We start from the raw sequence: 24,176 nt of genomic DNA, 5'->3' as shown, positions 1-24,176 counted from the left end.
CCCTCCCCAAACCCAGGTGGATATGGAAACGGGGATTTTTAGAAAACGGGGAGATTTGAATTCCTGCATTTTCACGCAAAATGTCCCAAATACTTAAATATACCAGGAAAGATTCCTCCATTCACTTCCCCTCCCTTACATTTTTCATTTACCGGCGAAGGGCAGCTGTGACACTCGGGGCGAGTGGGACATTCCTTTTCGAGGGTCATTGGTGCTCTTCTCTTACGCTCCGCAGGTTCGAACCTCCTTCGCTCTCTTATTCCCTTAACATGCACGCTGGGGTCCCGTGTCTGTTTCGTCGTCACGATTTGTTATCTGGACTTGGTTTCATGAAAGCCGCGGAATGGGACGGTGAAAGGCGGATTTGGCGCAGGCAATGGGATCGAACTGAGAGAGAGGCGACCGGCGAGGCGAGGGGATGTTGAGGTCACCACGCGAGAGAGTGATGTGGCTTCCGTCGCTTTTTGAGTGATTTTAATAGGGAGTCGAAACTAATCGATAAAAAAACAAAATAGAGAAGCGGGAAACAAAATAGAGAAGAGGGAAACAAAATAGAGGAGAGGGAAACAAAATAGAGAAGAGGGAAACAAAATAGAGAAGAGGGAAAAAAATAGAGAAGAGGGAAACAAAATAGAGAAAAGGGAAACAAAATAGAGAAGACGGAAACAAAATAGAGAAGAGGGAAACAAAATAGAGAAGAGGGAAACAAAATAGAGAAGAGGGAAACAAAATAGAGAAAAGGGAAACAAAAGAGAGAAGACGGAAACAAAATAGAGAAGAGGGAAACAAAATAGAGAAGAGGGAAATAAAAAATAGATAAGAGGGAAACAAAATAGAGAAGAGGGAAACAAAATAGAGAAGAGGGGGGGTGGGGGTTGTGTGTGCCTTCCGCTCGAATCCGAATTCAAGTGAGCCGAACTCAAAGCCTTCCTCATTTTTGCCGGAAGATTACAAGTTCTTCGGCTGACTGAGAAATCACACAAGCTGTGCTGTGTGGTGTGCTCATGAGCCTCACCCGGAATCGAACCTAGGCCCCTAAAATATGGGTTGTAACGCCCATGAAAAACGTGTTCGTGCGTCCGCAGTGTAAATTCACACGTACAATTACGAAATAAAATTCCGAAATTATCGCTGGCACAACCACTATATTCCGCGGACTAAAATAACTCCAGTTCCTTCAGTCTGCAGTTTTTGGCTGGCAGATCATGGGCTGACCTGAAGTTCGTCATCATAATCAGTATTTCAATGCTAACATTGGCTTACTGCAGCCCTCCATTCTTCCCTATTTAGTTTTTATTCCTTCACCCTCTGATAGGTTCCCTGTTTTACGTCCTTAATTTGCCCTATGTACATATCTTTTGGCCTTCCTCGCGGGATCTTCCCTTCAATTTTTCCTTCTTTTATGCTTCTAACTAATCCATTGCGTCTCAAGGTATGTCCGTTTGGCGGGCAAGAGAGCCGCCCTCGACCCCCCAGGGGGAGAGCGTAGCGGGGGGGGGGGGGGTGGACTCCGAGAAATGGTCAAAAAACCAAGAGTCTTCAAGAGACAAGGAGGCGGAACGCAATTTTGAGTCGAAGACGAGACAATAAAAGTTACCGCGGCGTGTATAACGGGTCACCCTCTATCGAGCAGTATGCCCCCGTTGCGAGTTCAATGAGCGCTTTTCGCGGCGGTGCACCCGGCGTTTAATACGGGGCGAGATGCAGGTGGCTGCTGGTGGCTGCGTCGCTCGACGAGAGTGTCCGCTGCATCGGAAAGAGAGATTTTAGAATCGGTGACTTTACCTATGAGGATTATTTTTGTCACTAATATCTCGGTCAAGAGGCGGGTTCAAACGCGGTCCTGGGACTGTGTTATATTACGCGATGCTTGTCTTAACACCCGAGGGTAGTCAAAGCTCAAAAAAATGACCTCGGTGAGTAAGCACCTAATCCATCATTAAATTGACGTAACTGCGAGGGTAGGCTGAAACGTCATGCAAACATGCTTGTAGACCACAAACAAAAACAAATATCAAGATCTGGCAGTGATTATATTAAAGTACAATTCTTAAATGTCAAAATCATATCTCTATTTTTTAACACACTAGTCACCGTTAAGGCTAACACATTTATTCCAACTTATAATAAGTTTTTTTCATTCCGTAACTGAAAAACTCTTCCGACCTTTCTCGAATCCAGGGATTGACAGCTGCCTTCACCTCATCGTTTGAGGTGTAATGATTACCTTTGAGGTGTCTCTTGAGTTGAGGAAAAATATGAAAATCGCAAGGCGCAAGATAGGGGGAATAGGAGGGTGTGGAATAGGTTCAAATTTCAGGTTTCGCAGCGGCTCTCCAGTTGTGCGCGAGGTGTGTGGACGAGCGTAGTCCATGTTGCAATATTAATGGCACCAGGCTGCCTTTAACACGACAAACTTGACCAATATGGTTTGCGATACGCTTTTGAGTTATTCGCCGCTCATTTTGAATTAAATCTCCAACGACTTTGCGATGTTTATAGCCTGTAGCAGTGATCGGAGGTCCGCTGCGTGTTTCATCAACAATTAATGACTTATCCAGGGTCGCAACCACGAAATTTGACTACCCATCGATTTACAGTAGACCTATCGACAGCATCGTCACCATAAACAGCCTCTAAATGACCATGAATCTCGGTAGGAGTCACTTTTTCAGCATTTAAAAATTCGATTACAGAACGCTGTTTGACTCGCGTTGACATAGCACTAGAACACGTCTCCATACTTCCGCTCGAAATAACCTGGACGAATGTAACGACGTCAAACCTGCGCATGCGTTTTAAGGAGGAATGTTACTTCCACATTCCACCAAAAGTGCTTCTGAAAGTTATTTTGTTTGTGGTTTACCAGCATGTGTGCATCATTTTTCAGCCTACCTTCGTATTTAAAAATTAGAAGGGAATGCCCTTAACAAAATATTCCGTAGGTCATGCTAAAGTTTCCTCTTCCACGTGGACAAATACGTACAGTACTCAATCGTCCCGGGTATTAGGACCCATCGCATATAAATCCTCTCCATTAACGTTACAAAGGGCAAAGGGCAGGGCATCTTTATCTTATTCATTTCAAAGAGCGTTCTTGTTTTTCCCCGGGAGGATATTCGTACTGGCATAGAGGAAATCGAGCCATCAGTTTTATCTCGAGTAATTGAGGGAGTGCAGAGTCCGACATCTTTCTCTTCTTCTACTCCGACAGTCAACGTGGCCATTGACACAATTGAGTGAGATGCCACGGTTGACAGAGCGAATGTATTTGGAACACTTTCCACCATGGCACAAGACCAGGCCAGTAATAATAAAATACGAGATTGATCACCTTTTTCAACTGATGGCATTCTTAAAACTTTAAATAGTTCTGTTTCTCAATGCTTTTATTGACATACGTGGATGCATTTTATGTTTACTTACATCGGGTAACATAAGGTGCAAATGCATTCCATCCAGAAAAACCTTTCCTTCGTGGAAATTGAAATGAAACGCCTAACTCACGCGTAAGTTGTCACGGTGAACTATTTTCTCTTACTTTTATTTCGGACCAAAACTTTCTTTCTAATAGGATTATTTTTCCAATCACATTTTATTCATCACCTGAAGAAGCTGACTCTAACCCTGACGAAACGGTTGCTTCGACATCATTACTCGTGGATGAAATGCCGATCAGAAATATATTCCGGAACACCAATCCGCGGAGGTCCATCACAAAAATGCTGCAATACCTTCCTTTTAATGAAATTATAGTCTGAAATTAGTGCTGTGATTAAAGAATCTGCAGAGATCTAACAAAAAAAATTGGGAAAGCCACGGTCGTCGAATGACGCCATCAAATTTCACTCTGGCGTGAAGACTTGCATGTATAAATATTCTATACTTACACATATATATATATATATATATATATATATATATATATATATATATATACTATATAAAATCATATATATATATATATATATATATATATATATATATATATATATATATATTTCTATATATAAACACACACACACACACGAAAACCCCGCCCACTTTCATTCCTACCTCCAGTTCTTCCCATGCCTCCTCAATCATTTCCACTACATAGCGGTTGAACAGCAACGGTGATAATGGGCAACCCTGCCTTACACCTCTTCCTAACACTACCCAACCGGACTCACCGTTCCCTACTCGCACCTGAGCAGTCTGAGACATATACATGTTGCGGATTAGCCTCCTTTCCCTCCAATCTATTCCTATTTTCTACAATATACTCATTAGTTTTTCCCAATTCACTCAATCAAACGCTTTTTCGAAATCTACGAAACAGGCAAATACCTCCTGGTTGTGTTCTATATTCCTCTCGATTAATAATCTCATTAATGCAATGGCATCACGCGTACCTCTCCCCTTCCTAAACCCAAACCCAAATTACGAGTAATTATGCACACACGAACTCTTCTGGTAAGATTAAGACCTTGCAGTATCCGTCACTTCTTGAACTACACAGAGCGCGAACGTGAAACTTTATTACATGCAACACTTAAATGCGGAAGACTCTGAAATCCACTCTTATATCATTTATTGAATAATTAACTAAGTACTTTTCACCCAAAAGACTAAATCACAATACTACCCGTTTCGACGAATATACGACTTCACCAGGGTAAAAAATATGCCGTATTTGCGTCGAAACTGGTAGAAAGATTATTAAATGCTGGCGTTAACAAACACCCAAGTTTGTTACTTATTCAGTGATCATTAATTTTCACAAACTTGAGCCTTAAAGCATCAACTTTGACTTTTATAATTTGGGTAACGGGCCCGGAGAAGGTAGTGCGAGGAACGACGGGTGTCAAGGCTCGGAGGTAAGTTTCTCCGAGCACCGGGGGGGGGGGGGCGGAGGAAGGAAGGAGCGCGGGCGATGGATGCCCCTTCCTCCGCCTCTGCTTCGCCGTGCGCCGCCGGCCCTGATGATGCCTGCACAAATCTCGCGTCTTTCGAACGACGCCGCCCCAGAGTGGGTGGGGCTTGGTTCCTAATGTTCGCGGGCGTCTGGGAGGCGCAGGGAGTTGAGAGCGAGGGTGGGGAGGGAAAGCCTCGGACGGCAGTTGCAGTGATATTAACCTCGCCGTGGCCACATCGCCTTTTTTGTGCGACGCTTGATATCATCGTCGTCGGGTCAATTGTATATGTGTGTGTGTGTGTGTGTGTGTGGGAATGGAGAGGGGAACGTCATAAGAAAACAATTACCGCAGCTTAACCGCCTTTGGCAATATTTCGGATAATTTGCGGAGGGGTAGGAACACATACGTATAAAAGACGAACAGAGGAATGGTGGGGAAGACGGAATTGAGAAGATCATCAGCTTAAAATAGTTTCTTTGGCCGGAACTCGAACTACGGGTCTTTCTACTTGCCGGGCCTAGGCTCTTAACCGCTTGAGCTATCGAAGAACCGTAAATTAACAAAGCGGCCGGAATCTTTGGCTAAGAGATGGCGTTAGGGAGCTGTTTCACCCATCACAGGGGAAATGGATGAGGAAACAACAGGAAGGCATACATACAACGTCATTAAATCCCCCGCTAAAACAGCTTAAAGCTGTTAAACACTTCGAAAGAAACACAATTCTTCACAATTTTGCCATGCGTTAGGGCATTTATCGACATGCTTGCCTTGGCAGCAGTCGCAGAGCTTACTTAAACCCAGTGTCCATCATAAACCTACCCTGAATGGTACACTGCTTGACAAAGCCACGCTCTGGTGGTACGCCAGTGCTTATCGCCAGCTATTTATTTTGAACACCCATTCAAAGATGACGCGGTGACTTCAATTCTGTTTCCGTTCACGGTTGACGGCATCTTAACGTCCGAAGCGGGATTCGATCCACGGTCTTCCAGGCGGGACTCCTGGGGTCGTGGGCGGGGACAGGCGAAACCGGTCCTTCCGCAGGTGGGGTGGGAGAGGTTGGCGGGTCGTGCTATGGGGGAGGCAAATATTGCTATTCCGCGTCTGTCGCGCGCGTCTATTTCTGTGCAGTGTGGGGAGGCGCTCGCGGGGCCCTGGAGGATCCAGGGGTCCCCCTCGAGATACGGGGGAGAGGGGTGCGCAACCGTCGGATCAAAGCTCACCTGTTATGGAGCACTCGATGAATGCGAGGAGCGAGCCATTGAAGATGACATTCCATAGCCAATCAAGGCCGCGAAGGAAATTGAAATCCATAGTTAGACGCTTGCCGACAGAATTTGCCATTTTTAAGAATTGACGAACTCTCAAATTAACATTTTAGATGGTAACTTTAAGTTTTTTATAACTAACAATTACGAAGGGTGCCGCACCGCCCATTACGTTAGGGGGCGCTTGTGAGTTCAGTTAACACAAATGTACTATATGTTTTTAATTAACTCCCTGCATTAATATTGGGATCATGAGGCAACTCTGACGACTTCCGCGAAGGCGGTGATACATATGGCCCCAAATGAAAGGGAAAGGACGATGATGAGGCCGAGGATGAAGGCAGGCAGTATCTCGTCGGCTTACCGACCGTATTCATCCTCTTGGAGGAGTCACGAAGAAGCGGCCCCCGAGGGGGACCTTTCACGGAGTCCATTGCACCGTTTCCGATATTTATCTGAAAAGGACCTTTAACACTTCAGAGTGTCCCCTTGTGTGTGTGTGCGTATATATATATATATATATATATATATATATATATATATATAACACTTTTTGAAAGTCTCACGGACGTGAATAATAATGTATAACACTTAGCACTAGTGGACATAGACAAAAACACAGAAACACACAAAAAAGAGACTCACAAACTTTCTGAAGTTTCTCACTCACTATACTGAAGTTTCAGTTCTATCCCTCCCTTCCTTGATGAAGGTGGCTGCGACCACCGAAAATTCGAAAGTTAGTGAGTCTCTTTTTTTAAGTTTCTGTGTTTTTGTCTGGGTCCACAAGTGCTATATATATATATACCCTGTATATATATATATATATATATATATATATATATATATATACATATATATATACAGGGTCGAGGTAGTCCAGGGGGTAGAGCGTTGGACTACTGACCGGAGGGTCCCGTGCCATCACATTAAACTGAAAGCGTTCCCATTTACCTAGAGATTATAGCTCGCATTTATTATTCTTCTTACAACAGCATAATTTGTTTCTCTTCGCTGTGCATCTGATCCTTGTGATTCGTGCACATTATTCAATCAACGGGAACCAGTTTTCCAATTTCCATGGGAACCTCCTGACTCGCATTTCCCCGCAATACGATATATCTCATCTTTCAAACGCGGGTAGTGCGGAAAGGGGAGGAATGGTATACCATCTCCATTTAGAGGTGATATCACTTGGATTCAAGTTCGCGCGTTCAGTCCGTTCCCGTTTCGTTCTCCCGCCCCCGCCCCCTGTACCTCAGTGATTCGAGCGAGTCCGCCCCCGTGTGGCTTTCACGCCTTCGCTGGGGGTCGTTCGCATTGCGATGAGATTGTAGCCCAAAGGGAGGGGCGGCAATAGTGGGGTTGAAGCACACTGTGGTACATGCCACAGTCTCCTAATATCGTATCGATAGAAATTATCTTACCTTAAAATCGTACCAGTACCCCGTACTTCTACAAAAACCTTCTAATATTATCTAAATGTTGATTCAAGGTATTTAGATGTACCGAGTAAAGCTTAATCTAAACCCCTCTGAATACCTGAGCTAATCGTAACTCCCAATTTCACATTATTATACAAGAGGGAGGTTCAAAATTGACGTGGAACAAAATTGTTTCTGGCGAGATAAGTAGGTATGCTGTAAAATCTCATCGGTGGCGCAGGGAGCTTTCCTCCATGGCCACGAGACTCTTAATCTGGGAAACTAATTATCCCATTGGGACGACCCGATTTAGTAGTCTTTTCCAGATTTCGAATTTCACGAAGAATCCCGCAAAGCAGCGCAAAATCAATTTCTATTTTATGATCTTAAATTTTTACTCAAAAGTTTGAAGGAGTGGAGAATAAGATTGATAGAGAATTAACAAGTAATAGATGAGAAAAACGATAAAATAAAGTCACGCTTACGCACCGCGACGAAGGAAATATTGCCCACCGAAACTTTGGTCCTCGCAGGTTCGCGCACGATCGTAACCCGTACCGTGCTTCCATCTCCAAGGGGAGCCCAAGGCTCAAGTAAGATCAAGGATTTCGTTTTAACGCGGATAGAAGTTTAACATTAACGTGCGCTCTTTAAACGACGACTCAGCATACGATTTGTCGATGCAACAGATTTTTTTAGGTTGTTTACTATTTAGGTGATTTCATATATTATTTTGTTTTTTTCATATCATTTTTGCGATACTTCTGAAGTATTAATATAAACTTTTCATTTTCTGGCTAGAGGCCATAAGCTAACGCTTAATGATTAAAAAATACACAGAAATATATTTTATTTTTTAGTGCGTACATTGGAAATGAAGAACCACACACTTATTTTCCGTCTGATAGAATTATTTATATGTAACCCCATAAAAAGCTCCTTTAAACTAAGTTTTGGTGAATGTGACAACGTGGGGTATCGTTTAAAATTGAGAAGGTGCATTTATGTATCAGGGGTGCTCCGCAAATCGCAGATCATGGAACGCAAAAGTGATGAATACGAAAGGGAAAGAGGATTGTTTTTCGTTTTTGGCAGGGGAGTGGGGTGGGCAGGCAGAGGTCAGGCATATGCGGGCGAAATGTGAGATCGTTGCAATTCGGCGGGGGAAAGATCGGCTCAATGGGAAATTTCATTAAGCGGCCGGGTCATGACTCAAAAAGACAAAACACGTCATTAACCTGGAAAATGGCTTATGTTTACCAAAATTATGCATTCACAAAGTTCCTCCCTTGTTCCATTTGAACCGATAGAATGTGAGCGTACTTTGTTTTATTGGTTTTATTAATTAATTTAAGTTATCGATTTAATTGGTCTAGCTCGTCAATGTGAATGGCAACTTGACGATATAATTTCAAAGGGTTAATAGCTCACCATGAATGCTGCAATTCAACTCAGAATCAGTTTCAACCATAACAATGGCGTAGGTTTACTCAGCTCAAACAATAAATGTTTTTGATTTCCTCATTGGCCAATGGGACGCCCCCAAACATTCGATCTTCGTCTTATCGCTCGGGCATCTTCAATTGAATAGATAACAGTGGAAAGAAGGAACAACATTCCCCGCAATGCATATGTTCCCACGTCGCGTTCTGACCGCCCCCGGTGGCGCGTGTATGGTCTCGGTTAGTTTTCAGGAAATGTTCTTTTAGTTGGGCCTTCCAACGATCGGTGTGCGCCGAGGGAAGATGGGGGGGCCAATGAGCGGTGGGTGGGAGCATCGGCGACCCTCGTGGTCCTTACCGCCAGAGCGCAGGCCGGGGAACGCTCTCCGCACCCGCCGCATCTCCGGCACCCGAAGTGCCAACGCCCGAGGGGTGTGGGCGAGCGGGACATCTCCCTCCGCGTGGACCATCGCGCTGCGGCATCCCAATCGGGAAGGCCAGGCGCCCTTCCCGGCGTATGACCGTTCCGTACGTTCGCGTTAACCAAGTCTCATAACCCACAGGTGAATTCAAGAAACGACCTCGCATTAAGGCGGACATTCCTCGATTAGGAACGGGGTTAACTGAGGTGCCGAAGGAAATGCAACAATTTCTAAGGGTAAAAATCATTCGCCTTGAACGGGATTCGAGGCCGGATCCCTTGATGTCCGGCCGAGTGATTTGACCAGTTGACCTATCGAAGTGTCCTCTTAAACTACGAATTTTCGGGGACTTTAAAGGAACAAGATATTTTGACAAAATACCGTACATAGAATGTCAGATGCATTGGTAGTCGTGCGGACACCCGAGGGATCCGGGTTCGGATCACACGGAATTTCGGTCAAGGCGGATGATTTGAACACTCTGAAAATGTTGCACTGAAATGCATATTAGCGAATAACTCCGTCGAAAGTTAATGCTGCAGCATCTCCCGCAGTTTCTTTGGTATTTGCCGAAAGAAACGTTACCTACTCGTCAAAACGTGACATATGTATGTATGCATTCGAAGAAACGGTACTGCTAGAAATCAGTGCACTATATCCTTAGTAGTGCGATGGCTTTGGTTGAAAGCGGGAGATGTCCCTCATGAAATACATTCCACCCGTAAGTCACGTCACAAAATTAGGATTCTGAATACAGGAATTTTGTATCACTGAAAATATTTGTGAGGAGAATTGGCGCGAGGAGAGAGTGCCCTAGCCTAAGGGATGATGCGACCCCTTTTCGTCAATTCTTCCGGTTTTGTCCCACGAAATTGAAATCTGACGACCCTGCTCCCAAATCACTCTTCTCCATATTTTCAATTCGTTCATCTTACAACTGCAGCCTTAAAACAAAATTATTTCGTCTAAATTCCCGAAAATTAAACGATGTTCGTCCGGAAGACCTTTTAGAGTTAGAATGTATACGTTTTTGTGAAAACAATTGAGACAGAAGATTCGTGATTTTTTGTGATGTTGATATAATGAAGAAAATTGGAGAATTAGAAGAGAGAGAGAAAACATGGGAATTAGTTTTTTCAAGTTTGGCAAAGGTAAAGAAAGTCTGAAGCGGGAAAAGAGGGAAGCCCTTGAGAGTCTGTGCGTGTGGGGATTCGAATAATAAGTGTCGACGGAGCAGATTCAGCGAGGTAGCGAGATACTTAGATGATAGAAGAGAGAATTTCGGATAATTAGGGGAGGACATTGAAATGCGGTGGACACGGAGAGGGGGAGTGCGGGGGGGGGGGGGGAGAGGGGGAGAAAGCAGACGCGCAATGACCGCGACAATGCATTGTCCACGACATCGCCAAATCATTTTGATGAACCGGCCGAAAACCTTCCACTAAATGCACTTATAAAAATGGAATTAACTGAAGAACTTGCGTAATTGGTAAACAGAACTTTTAGCACATTGAATGAGATATGCACATGCACTTTGACAGCCAAATACCGCTTATATCATCGCGACAATTTGGCAGCAATTCGATGATGCTAAGATGTCTATCGAGGGATGCTGCGTATGAGGCATCGTATGACTCTCTCTCTGCAGCAGACGCCTTCGGGAGATAGAAGTCATGACCTCGGCCCTCGTTGCACTTCAAAGCAACAATAGAAAGTCACACAGGCATCGGTTCAGGGTTTTGTCCATCGCCGATTTGTCCACAACATTTTTGTCGTCCTTAGCGTTTGCCTTGTCTCTTAAAGAAGACCTCGGTGTAATTGCCCGTGCTTGCTCGGAACGGGCAGGCGAGGACCTGCGCAGAGGTGAATGCGCTCCAGGTCAAGAGGAGAACGGGTTCGCGTTGTCCAGCGTCTGGTGTTGATGGTCAGGTGGGGTCAGCGAGGAGACGCCTTGGGAAATGATTGGTGACCTAACCCTCGCGGGAGACAGGTAGGAATCGGAGTCTACGGACGAATGGATTCCCAATCATTTGATGATCCCAACTCTCGAAAATTACTTCGAGACATCGCGACTTCAGAGTAAATGATGACGGCGTCTGAAGACTGCGTTGACCACGCGTAATTATGAACAATAAAATCATCAAGACGCCCAATCATATTCAGGAATATTAAAATCTAATCGGCAATTATGTTTGATAATTTTCCCGTGTCAATGAATAAGAAATATTCCTCTTCGTCCAAGGAGAAAAAGCTCCTGAGAGATTGGAATTAATTGCTCACCCCCGTTCGTCGTAGGAGTTCATCAATTTTAGAGACTCCCGTTTGAAAATGATTATCGCGGGCAGCGGCGGGGGGGGGGGTTCATTTATTTTGTCGTTAATGTTATTGCTATTGTAACACAGTTGAAAGCCTATTAACAAAAATGAACTCGTTGATTTGCTCCGGAATAAATTACGGCCCGTTGGATCCAGCTGCCTGCCCCACTAACGTTGATGAATACACACAGAGAACTTACGCCTCTACGACGGTCTGACAGGTCAATGATAACTAAAACATAATTTAAATTTGTACCAAGCTAATAATAACTGTGATCTTCTACTTATGCACTGAAATTCATCGCCTGCCAAGGATAGACCGCGTAAATTCGTACGCAGTTTTAAATGTTTCCCTAATTCGCTGCGCTGCACTACCTATGTTTAAGACACAAAACATTCGGTTCATTGACATGACGACAAATTCTAATTGCGTGTGTTGACCCAGATCTTCGATCGTATCGGAAAAGAAAGACTTTTGATTTGGGGAACCGCGGAAGAACGATATCGGGGACAGGGTCGCAGGTCCCCCTGGAATCAAGAGCACTCGTTAGGATGAGGCACTAGAGGGGGGACGAATGGAATTTTTTTCGAGCGACATCCAGGGAGATGGTTTGGTTGGGGGGGGTGTACACACGCCGGGACTTTTAAATAGGGGGGGATGGGATTAGGGTTCGCAGTACCCTCTTTCCTGCCCCCGGGAAGAGGGGTGATCCCTTACTGCGACGTCGTGAGTCGAGAGCCGGGGAAGCCGAGTGCTTCCACCCGCGGCGTCGCCATCGCCCGTCCGGGGCGCGGGCCGCTGGCGGGGTTCGAAGGCGGAGGGAGAGGTGGACAAGGAGCAATGGCTTTCGAGTCCTGGCATGAGGAGGAGGGTCATTAAAACCACAGGGACGACAGCAAGGAAACAAGATGAAGACAACGCACCACGAGAGAAGGATGAAAAGAAAAATGGAATAGAGAGTGTGACAATTGAAGAAGTTCATGCAAGAGAATGCGAAGACAGCAGTCATGTTGTAGGACACATGGAAGAAGAATCAGCGACTATTGCGCGAAACATCCTAAGGACAATTAAAACTACCGAAGGGTACGACGTACGGAAGCAGAGGTGAAAAATAAGACATGGAGGGAAGGGGTGAATTGCGAGAAGATGAAGACGGAGGACAAAGCTCTCTGCAAAGAACTATTAAGGAGTAAGGAGTTAGGCAGGTGACGACATAACTTCGAGAGTTTTAAAAAATTAGAAACTGAAAAATTTTAATCAATTTCCACATCAGTATGCGCTTATCAAAAACACAATTCGTCGCGTCACTCGGAAATCATCAGGAAATCATATAAAGATCAATTGCTGCGAAAAATGTTAGAGATAAAATAGAAACCTATGTTTTGGTCTACCGAAATATAGTCAAATTTTTGTGGGAAACTTCGATTTTGTTTAAGTTTTCATGGTCTAACGAAAAGTCTGCCTCCAATCGTTGGACTGCTTGTGGCACTGGTGTGATTGTGGCACTGTGGCAGGAACCATAATACTCTCTTCAACCCGAAGGTTGTTTGTCGGACATGTGAGGGTGAACCTCGCCGGGCTATTCTGAGGACTACTACTGAGGTTCAATTTATTTTCCCGCTCTGCAGTATGGTGTGCTGGGGCGAGATGTTCCCTTCTTTGTGGCACCTTGAGGTTTTCACGAAATTTCCGCTGACGAGAAAACCATTTCGCGCGTAATTTTGGGATTCCGTCGATTTTGGAGGCATCACCTGGACTAATACGGAGCCACTGCGTTGAAGTAGCCCAGCGATCTACCTGAAAACCCTACCACGCTACCAATTAATGACGTGCGATCGACCATCCTTCCCCCGGATGTCACGGCAGAGTGAAAATAGCTTCTTTTCGTAACAGGTTAATGTGGTTGTGCAATGGGACACTTTAAATAAATTTTAATTTGACAAAACTTCCGATCGGCAGCGAACTTGGAGCCGTGGGTTTCCGCTGAGCTGATTCCTGATTTGCCACCCTCGTGAAAGGGCTCGGAGTCGGTTAGGGAGGGACGGGAGGTGCGGAGGGAGGGAGGGAAGGCAAGGGTAAAACCATTAGGGTCTCGAAGTGTTTCGGAATGGATTTCGGAGGGATGCGAGTGCGTTGACCACTTCCCGGTGCAAGAAAGGAAAAAAAATAGAATACAAAAAGACTTCCATGCTTTGGGCATATGTGCTTGAGTCATTAAAATTGAAAGATAGAAATCAACTGCGACATAGTCAATTAAGCACTGAAATCTTTTAGTTAAACATTAAGCCAACAGCGTTGTTTCACTCATAGTATTCCACTAATATTCGATATATCCTGGTCTTGGTTGGGTCGCGATGCCATCTTCGGAGGCGAATGGGTGGCATCCTCGGTCTGTCAACCCGGAGATCGTGGATTTCGAGTCCTATTTATTTATTTATTTTTCATGCCCTGCTAGCAACCTCTACGTTGTGTGGCAGGGGGTGAATACACACCAGGCTAATTTTGACTCGAAAATTACCCTAACGCTAACGGGCAATGTAATTATATTCCCTTATCATTTGTTGAAAAAATGATATCTTAAATCTCTCTCTGTTCCGCATTTGATCTCTCTAATTTTATCGACATAATCTCTCCTACCGTGGTACGATGGAGGTATTACTAAGTTTCACACATCACTTCTAAAGAGACGCCCTTCCAATTCATGCGAGAGATTTAATCTGCGATTTAACCTTCGCTCCGTGAGTGATTCCCAGCCTAGCTGCTCTTATATTTTAGACATACTACTAAGTTTGTCTAAACAACGTTTTACAAATCTTGCTCCTCTACGCTGCATGCGATCCATGTCCTCTCATTCAGAGGAAGAGTATTTGAGATTATCTTCGCTTTTATTCCCTGCCGTTTGCAAAATATTAAAACTGACAGGACTTTTCTCCAAATGGTTCAACTAAACAAATTGTTCTATTGTTTCAGGCTTCACTTCGTGGAAGTATTTAATATCCATACTAAAAAGTACGAGTCTTTCTTTTTAGTATGGATAAACAAATTGTCACTAAATACTATGTTGGTCTATCATAGGGAACGTTTTAAGTGCAAATCATTATAAAATAATTTTCAATGAAGCAGTTACATTGAAATTTCAATTTTTCCGAGGGAAGATGCGAGAGTTAACTCGGAATGAATGCGTGGAATTATTTTTAAATTCTTTCGGCAATATTACGTCACTCACCAATGACGTGGAGCAATTAAGATCCCGTAAGTAATGGAAAAACAAATGGGACGGTGTGGGCACATTCTGGTTCAATCCGGATGGAGTCTACAATTTGTTTTAATTGCCGATATCCGACAAAACATTAAGCCAACATTATTAATTAACCAGAAGGTTGATTTGGATAATTGAGCTCGTCTGCAACTAAAACACACGCCACGCGACAGTCGCGTCTACTTTAAGGGCGATAAGTGGAGAAGGAGTTCAGGATCATCAAGTGTTGCCCGTGGATTTCCAAGAAGACAACTTTCATTCGACAAAATTCACAATTTCCTCGAATTTACAAACCGAATTTCATTTAAAACATTCCTAGTTCGAAATACTTGATAATGGATTTGATAGGTTGATTTTCCTCGTTAATCTCTTTATTTGGGAAGCGACGGAGACTTGGAACAATGAGTTTTCAGGAAAGACCGCACCACCGTGGAATTTTACCGAGTTGGAGCGTGAAATGTTTCTCGGATTATACATACATTCTTTCCGGTCCGAGCGACCAACCCCCCCACTCACTCCTCGCTCTCCACCTCTTCAAATTAGGGTGCGACTTTGCACGGAGTCGGGCTACATGGGAGAGCCTGACCCTCGCTTCCCCTTCCTTTGAACATTCACTCGGACAGCCATTCGCAGGTTTGTACGGCCGAGCGGGTTATACATAGATCATGAACGTCGCACGAAATGAATGGATGCAGAAAATATCTCGAATTGATGAAGGATAGTTTGTTTTAATGTGGTGTACTAGCGTCTCTTAGTATCGCAATGTTTTCTTCGAAGAGGTTTGGAAGGTTAGCAATGCATAATTTTTGAGAAAAGGCAATTTACTATTGTTGAAAAAAAGAAGAATTCCCTCCCAAACGACTACTGCATTGGGAACACCGAAATGGAATGTGCAGACTCGATTAAATATCTCAGCGCTATCCTCACTCACGACCTCTACTGGTTGAAATACATACGGGGAATAAGTGGACACACTAACAAAATATTAAGATTAATCAGAAGAATACTGGGTAAATGTGATGAAACGGTCAAAGTGAAATTTTAACTTTCTCTGAATAGGTCTCATTCATTTAGAATATGCTGCAAATACATGGGATCCTCACGAAGTTGGATTAATTGCCGAATTGGATGGCGTGCAACGTGGTGGAGCTAGGTTTGTAAAACGTAGTTAAGATACACTTAGTGGCGTATCTAAAATATTACAGCAGCTAAGCTAGGAATCACTCACGGAGCGAAGATCAAATTACGCATTAAATCTCTTGCATAAATTAGAAGGATATCTCTTTAGCAATAACGATGAAAATTTATTATTACCCCCATCGAAAAAAAGGGAGGAGAGATCATGTCAATTAAATTGAGAGTACAATAGCTAGATTTAAGATGTGAATTTTTTCCACGAACGATAAGTACCTTGTCCGACAGCGGAAGGGTAAATTTCGAGTCGAAATTAGTCTGGTGTGTATTCACTCCCTTGTCACGTACCCTATCGTTGGCTTCCAGGGTACTAACATATCTTAATTTTTACTTTCTTTGGATACTTTGGAAAGAAGTAATCATTGATACATCTGGTTAAAGCACGCTGCGTTTGCCATAAATCACTTTTGTTTATAATGTGTGCACTATGTGATGTTTCAACATTTGCCGCCGAATATCTATATCCCCTCTCTCTCTCTCTCTCTCTGGAATAAATCCGAATTGGAGAACGATGAATTAAAATCAATCACAAGGCGACTACCGCTGTTTAACGGGAAGGGGCGGTTGAACCGAATGGAGTTCGCATTTCGCCGCCCGTTCGATCCCTGCTCCCCTGGAATCCCCAAATATTAAGTGCCTTCCCAGCATGACTTACCCTGTCACACGATTCGGAAGCCAACGAAAAAAAAACCCGAATTGAAAGAACGGTCCCAAACACTTTTACCACCCAACACGCTCCCCGCGATCCCAAGTACTTTTAAACACTCAAAAGGAAAAGTTACAACACTTCAACTTTCATCATTGGACACAATTAACAGTCGTGCGGCTTAATTAAATATTAATTCCCTGTGGGTGCTTAAAAGGGGGTGTTTAGTTGTTACGGCAGGGGGTCCACTTTGTTCTCTCATGTTGAGGAGAGCGAACCATTCATGACACCGTTGCTCCGAGGCCAATCCCTGTGTCCTTTTTCGCAGTCGAATTTCCATTTTTTTTATCGTTAGATACAGAGGGATATTCGCAGCCGTTTCAAAGGGTAGATGATGAAGTGTGTCCGTTCCTAATTCCGTTTTCAAGTAGTTACCAAGTAGAACAAGTTATTAGGGTCCTTCGAGAAAAAGAGTCAATCAAGGAATTTGGTTGAGATGGAAGAAAATACATTTCAACACATCTAACGAATGGAAAAGAAGTGACAATTAGGCGAAATGAAGACTTTTAGAAGAAGCATACACGGGAGCACTTGAGTCGACTTGTGACACCAAATGGGGAATAATATTGGCGGAGGAGATCATCCGGATCGAAACATGAGAAATACATTACGGCACCGTCGGATTCCCAATACTCGTTTCTCACCCCGCAAAGATTATGATCACAGTGAAAGCAACAATGTGGAACACTCCATGCACAGTAATCGAAGGACCTGACGACAATCTTAAATCATTATCACGAATGCATTCCAATACATATACGTGCCATGAAGGATGGTGGTGGATTATTAAAACGCGTTGTCCACCCGCCACTGACGGCTCGGATGGTTTTGCGGGGATGCCGAAATGGCAATAACAAAAGAATGTCAACGCCGTGCTTCTCTGGAGCTTAAAAACAAAGTGAAGAATTCCTTCCTGATATTATCATCCATGGCGAGGTGTGCGCGTGGCCATTACAGACGGCTTCCGTCAACTTTCCGGTTCCGGGAGAAGACGGAGGACCGTGGGAGCGGAACCAGGGGCACCCCGAGACTTAACTAAGGGCAAGAACTATTCTAAACGCTACATTTATCTCACGTCCACCGCAACGCCTAACTTGGTAAATGGCTAAAATGTGTGCCTCGTGTCCCCTTGGATTCATTTCGACGAGATGAGAAATAAGGGACGTATGTTTTTGTGGGGTTCGCTGATAAGATGCCCCTTAAGACTAAGACTGAAACGTTATCACCAGAAATCTATTTATTTAATTTATTTTATGCATCCACACCCTGCAAGCTACCGATAGGGTGTGTGGCAGGGGGTGAATACACACCAGACTAATTTTGAATCGAAAATTACCTTACCCCTCTCGGACAATGTTATTATGAGTCCCAAACGTTCGTGGAAAAAATGACTTCTTAAATTTATCTGTTCTACACTTAAATCTCTATAATTTTACTAGCATGAACACCCCTACCGTAGTAAGATGGGGGTAATAATACATTTTAAATATCACTGTTGAAGAGACCTCCTTCCAATTTATGCAAGAGATTTAATCTCTAATTTAACCTTCGCTGTTTGGAAGGACTCTCTCCCTTGGGAGTTTAAATCCAAACCAATCCCTCCGAAGGATTCCGAAGGGCTCTTCGGGCGCCAGAGGACAATCTTTGGTAGTCGCTCTTCAAGGGTGACGGACAGGACGGATGAAACGCGTGAATTCCTATGCTTACCTCCGAATGCGAACACGACGGGTTTAATCGAACCACTTGACAACAAGAGATTGCTGCGCGCGAATAATTTACATTTATTTATTCTAGTACCCTGCAAGCTGCCCCTAGGGTGCGTGGCAGGGTACCCACCAGACTAATTTTGACCCGAATATTTTTCCCCTACCGCGGTCGGGCAATGTTATTGCGATCCCTTATCGTTTTTGGAAAAAATGACATCTTAAATGTGTTCTAACTTAATCTCTGCAATTTTATTTACATGGTCTCGCCTACCGTAGTACGATGGGGGTAATAATACATTTTCAGCATCACTGCTAACGAGACATCCTTCCAATTTATGCAAGAGATTTAATCTGTAATTTAACCTTCGCTCCGTGAGTGATTGCCAGAATAGCTCCTCTAATTATTTGAATACAGTAGTAAGTTTATCATTCCAACATTTTACAAATCTAGCTCCTCAACGCAAAAACGCGATCCAATTCGGAAATCAATCCAAATTCGTGACGATCCCATATACTTGCAGCATATTCTAAATGAGGCCTAACCAACGACAGGGGTAATATTTCTATATCAGGGCATTTCTATTTTACCTTTTCCTCACATTCGCCTAGTGTTCTTCTAATTGATCCTAATTTTTTGTTAGCTATGCCTCATATTCCCCGTATGTGTTTCACCCAGGAGATATCTTGAGATCGGGTGTGAGGGTAACGCTTAGGTATTTAATTGTGTAATTAGGCGCTTGGACACCGATATAATTAGCAGAATGGACCTAAGAGAGCAACATCGTCCTGCGTGGGGAGGGGGTGCAAAAAACAGTTGCGTGACGAGCTGACATCGGATACAAATGATCTTGGAGTAATTTAAGCATCATTAAATACGATCTCAAACCTCCGAGAAAGTTCCGGACACGCTCCGGGGCACAGTCACAATCGGCATAAATCAGTCGGGATGTGCGCAGTTTTTAAACGTTGCGTCGCTTTGTAATGCCGTTTTTTATCAACGACAGAGACAACGCGCCGTGCAATGTTGGGGAAGTTCTATTACCGTGCATATTTGAAGCGTCCGAGGAATCCGCACCAAATCAGGGGGGTTGATTACCGGTTGGTTTGGGCAGGAGACGGCCGCGTGGAATTTTCATGAACGCAAAGAATGGGCTTCGTCTGTAACACCATCTCCCCGACCGGAGAACTTTGCGGGAAAAAAATAATGGATTGGGGACTTCATTTATTAATACGCATATTTTTCCCTACGCAGTCGACCGACGCACGAAAACACAACTGCTTTACAATTATCGGGAAATTGCGTAAATATAGTAAATTTTTATTTTCGCAAGCGCGAAAACTGAATTACGATCTACAGGATAATGCGGAGACATTTGAGGGTCTTATCTTCAAATGGTACATTCCACAGAAACAAGGGCGAACATCAATGCATCCACCGGCGACTGCGGAGCGAATGGCCTCAAATTAACCGCGCCCGATTCCATTTTTCTCACTCAAAATAAGGATTACTGTTTACGCACACACACTGTTGATCATACAAACATTTAGTTCATGCTTTACTACTGTCCAAATTTATTTTAAACATGTTTGGGGAAAGTAAATACTTAACAGTATTATGCTGGGCTACTAATCCAGCACTAATGCCGCCGGGTTATGTGAAGCACGAAAACTGCACCTCCATCCAATTCGGCCCCCAAAAGAATTGATTGACACGTTCTTAACCAAAAGCAGATTATGTTCATATTTCGAAGAGATTGACGTGATCACACAATCTTTGGCCCCGTTGGGTGCTCCCAGTAATATCAACAAATAATTGCGCGGGAGGACCACTTGAAAGCGTGCAAATAATATCTCACACTCGCATTTCGAATTTTTCACCACTTAGGTTTTCTTTCACTATGATGAAAATGAGGCACCAGAGTGATATAATGTAGTGGAGATGTTTAAGAAAGCAATAGAGCAGGACATAACAGCCAGAGGCGTGCCTCTCACCCGGGCGCGCCAATGTTTTCAATTCAAAACGATATCGCTAGAAGAGGCCTTATACGAACTATTCAAATTAAAGTGGCAGTTAACTAATACCTGTAAAGTGTATGATAAGTGATAAAGAGTATGAGCCACAAAGGGAAGATTTTCATGAGAGGGTTGGAGGGAATGAATTGGACGTGAGGGAGGATACACGGGGATGTACGGCAGGAGAAGTACGTCGGGGGAGAAACAAAGGGATGATAATGATAGGGGGGGTAGAGAGGGATTTGAGGAGGCTGTGGCTAGGAAGAGCAAGCAGGGAAAGGGGAGAAGGGTGAGGAGGCCAAGGGGTAATTTGGATCATAGGAAACACAGTGGTCCGTCCACCAGCGGCACCGGGGTGGGTGCGGCGAAAGGTATATGCGTATTATTACTATAAAGATTAGGCGTAATAATTTTCAAGCACGCAAGTGTAACACTTATCTAAATTCAATGGATAATGAGTAAACTTATCGTGTTAGGTGAATTCACTCTGGTGGTGAAAAACAAACACATTTCCATGTAAGGCTGGGGAAATGTTTGCCGAAAGAAATACAATGGAGGAAGGAAAGCTGGATTCAGCACAAATAGCGTGGAATTGATACGATGAAGACGGCGACTTCGAAGTGTGGGGGAATGTTGGATGCTCGAGATGCAAAAAGGGAAGAGAAGAAGATTTAGGGGGAAGGTTGGACGGAATGAAGGGTGGCAGGGAGTGTGTGCATTTTACTGCAGTGAACGATGTTTAACGAGTTCTGGAATCAACGTCTCGTCAGGCTCGGAAGAGAGGCAGCACTTTGGTACAAGATCAATTTATAATGAGTATCTTATTGATACAAATATAAATAAATAAATAACACAGTTACATGCGTAACATTGTGGAATTCCTTCATGGTGATAGAAGACAGTAGAATATTTTTATTACGACCCAGGTTTCGTTGCATCGTAATATCTTTCCCTGAAGGTGTTAAGATGGTCGTAATAAAAATACTTCATGGGACAAAGTGTCTTCCTTCATCATGACACAAAATACTAAGTCTCGCTCGAATGCTCCTCTCGTGGTCACCAATACTCTTTCATTCACTTCGCACGGATGGTAATTGTCAGCGGGGTCGTGTATGCAGCCCCTCTGAAGAGAGTTGCGCCTCATCAGCTGTTTTATTGATTTGGGGGGACACGGATGTGGTGGCCCTCTGGTTGAGGGCACCGCGGGAGAGAGGAGACTCACCTTCGCACGTGAACTGTCCGTAGTGCTTTCCGCTTGACTTGTCCCCGCAGACGACGCACTCGATGTTCTGGTTTTTGTCGGCGGCGGCGGAGGAGGAGGACCCTCCACCGCCTCCACCGCCCCCGGCCGCCGAAGACGACACTCCGGCGGCCGATCCGGCGGACGAGGACGAGGAGGAGGAGGAGGAATGGTGGTGGTGGTGGTGCTGCGGGGTGCCTAGGGAGGAGACCACGGCGCCGAGCGGCCCCGGGCCCACCCCGCCGTGCCCCACGGGCGTCCCGCGCATCTCCCCCGAGATGTCCTCGGCCGTGGTGGGCGTGACTGGCGCGGCCGTGACGCCCGTCGGGTCCCGCCACGAGGGCGGGGGTGCGACGAGCGCCATGCTGCGGGGGAAGCCCAGCTCCAACGTGGTGACGGGTGCCGGGGGGCGATGCAGGGGGTGATGGTGCCGGTGATGGTGATCACCGGTGGGGCCCAGTGGGGGCGGCGGGGGCGCCCCGAGGGTCGGCAGGTCCTCCCTGGGGGGCGGGCCCACCACCACGGGCGGGGGCAGGAACCCCCAATGGTGCGCGCCGGGGTCGATGGTGCGGGGATGGTGCGGTTTGAAGAGGAGGGGTTGGTCACCAGGGACGGGACCCGTCGCCGCGGGGAAACGCCCGGGGGCGGAGGAACTGCGGGGGGTGGCCCCTTGGGGCGGCGATCATCCGAGCAACTGCGGTTTTTAGGGTGGTTTGAAAGCGGGACAACGAACGAACGGCACCAACTCCTGTGAGGGGTCAACGGGTTGAAGGGGGGTCAACCTTTACGTGGGGGGAGGGGAGCACCAAGCCTCACAATCACCGCGCTGCACCCGATTTTCCGCCGCTGGAAGAAGGTGTCGGATCCCCACCGGTGCGGGTGCAATCCCTCACAAAAAAAGTCGCACGCACGCACTCGTCCTGGAAAACAAATCCCGTGTGGGGAACAGTCGGTTTTATTTCCCCGCTGTGCTGCCCGAGGGCAGAAGAGCGCAAACAGCACGCTTCTACGGCGACCGTAAAGGAAAGGCGTGCACACAAAACTAGAAACTCAACACCTCCCACGAAACGTTTACGGGTGACACGGTGAGCTGCGCACCGAACGGAAAGATCCTCGGTGGCGAAACACCGGTTGCGGTACAAATCAGTGGAACATGCCACCGACCGAAAGCCACGAAAACTAACGTCAACTGCGTCGACGGAAACACTTGTTGGCTCCCCGCGGGTGTCGGTCCTCTTCTCCGCCCGGCGATCCCTCTCCTCTCGCCGGCCTCACCAGAAAGGTGTCGCCCGTCCGTCCCTCTCCGTGAGAGAGGGGAGAGCAGGGCTGTTCTTCCGCCGCGACCCCCTATCCTTGGTCGCCGCCGGGACGAAGTCGAGAGCGTGCCTTAAAGTCTTCCTCGGGTACCCTTCGATGCCGCCGCGGTTCCAGCACAGGAAGGCCTCCCCTTCCGGAGGCAGAGCGGAGGAGTCGTCCCCGGCAGGTGTCCTCTTAGTTCAAGGGGCGGCAAGCCGGCACAGGGGGGGGCGGAGGTCCGGACGAAGGAGTGATGAAGAGAGAGAGAGGGAGAGAGAGGGAGGGTGAGAGAGAGAGAGAGATAAAAAAGAGACCTGAACGGCGTCGGGAGCATGAACTCTGCTCCAAAGCGGAGATATAACGCGACTGACTTCTCTCGTCCGAAGGCCTGCCCCCGGTGCTCTCGCCCTCACCCCTCCACCCCCCCTTCCCGCCTCCGTCCCCCCTCCCGAACCTTTGACACCGACCGCCCCCTCCTCCCCCCGGCCCATCCGAATGTGTGAGAGGGGAGGTGAGAGGTTGGAGGGGTTGAGAGAGGGAGGGAGGGAGGTGCGACCCCGTTGCCATAGCATCGGCCGCCATATACGGCACACAAGAGGCCGCGGCCCCCAGAACACACACCGGAGTGCCCTCTCTCTCTCTCTCCCCTCCCCTCCTCCCTCTCCAACCGTCTCGCACTCCTTCAATTCCCCTCTCCCTCTCCAACCCCCTCCACCTTTCGTTCTTCTCACTCCCCGAAGGCGAAGGGATCACGTTCGGGTGCCCCCGCCGACCGAGACCCGAACCCGCACGATCCCACTCAAAGTAGGGGGCGAGAGAGGGGTCGTGCCTCACTCCCCTTCCACGGCATACATGTGTATATACCTCCAGACCAACCCTCCCCCTCCCGCCCTCTTCCCTCCTCTCGGACGCCCGCCCCCCTTCCATCTCTGAAGGCATCCGTTACGTGGCGAATCCCCCCCCCCTCACTCTCCCCCTTCCAGCCCCTCCGC

The 24,176-nt window shown here is 46.0% G+C and overlaps 1 protein-coding gene across 1 annotated transcript in view; it reads right to left on the bottom strand.

The window, feature by feature from the left end:
* svp (COUP transcription factor 2) overlaps positions 1-23,517 on the bottom strand; it is a 323,351-nt gene extending 299,834 nt beyond the window's left edge. Inside the window, exon 1 of the mRNA XM_071593592.1 lies at positions 21,871-23,517. Coding sequence (XP_071449693.1) covers positions 21,871-22,252 — 382 coding nt within the window. The 5' untranslated portion in view covers positions 22,253-23,517. The remainder of the gene's footprint in view (positions 1-21,870) is intronic.
* Between the last annotated feature and the right edge of the window lie 659 nt (positions 23,518-24,176).

The sequence above is a fragment of the Hetaerina americana genome, unplaced genomic scaffold, assembly GCF_022747635.1.
Source record: "Hetaerina americana unplaced genomic scaffold, ioHetAmer1.1.p SCAF_6, whole genome shotgun sequence".
In the NCBI taxonomy this organism is placed as follows: domain Eukaryota; kingdom Metazoa; phylum Arthropoda; class Insecta; order Odonata; family Calopterygidae; genus Hetaerina; species Hetaerina americana.
This window is presented reverse-complemented; position numbering and strand designations above follow the sequence as displayed.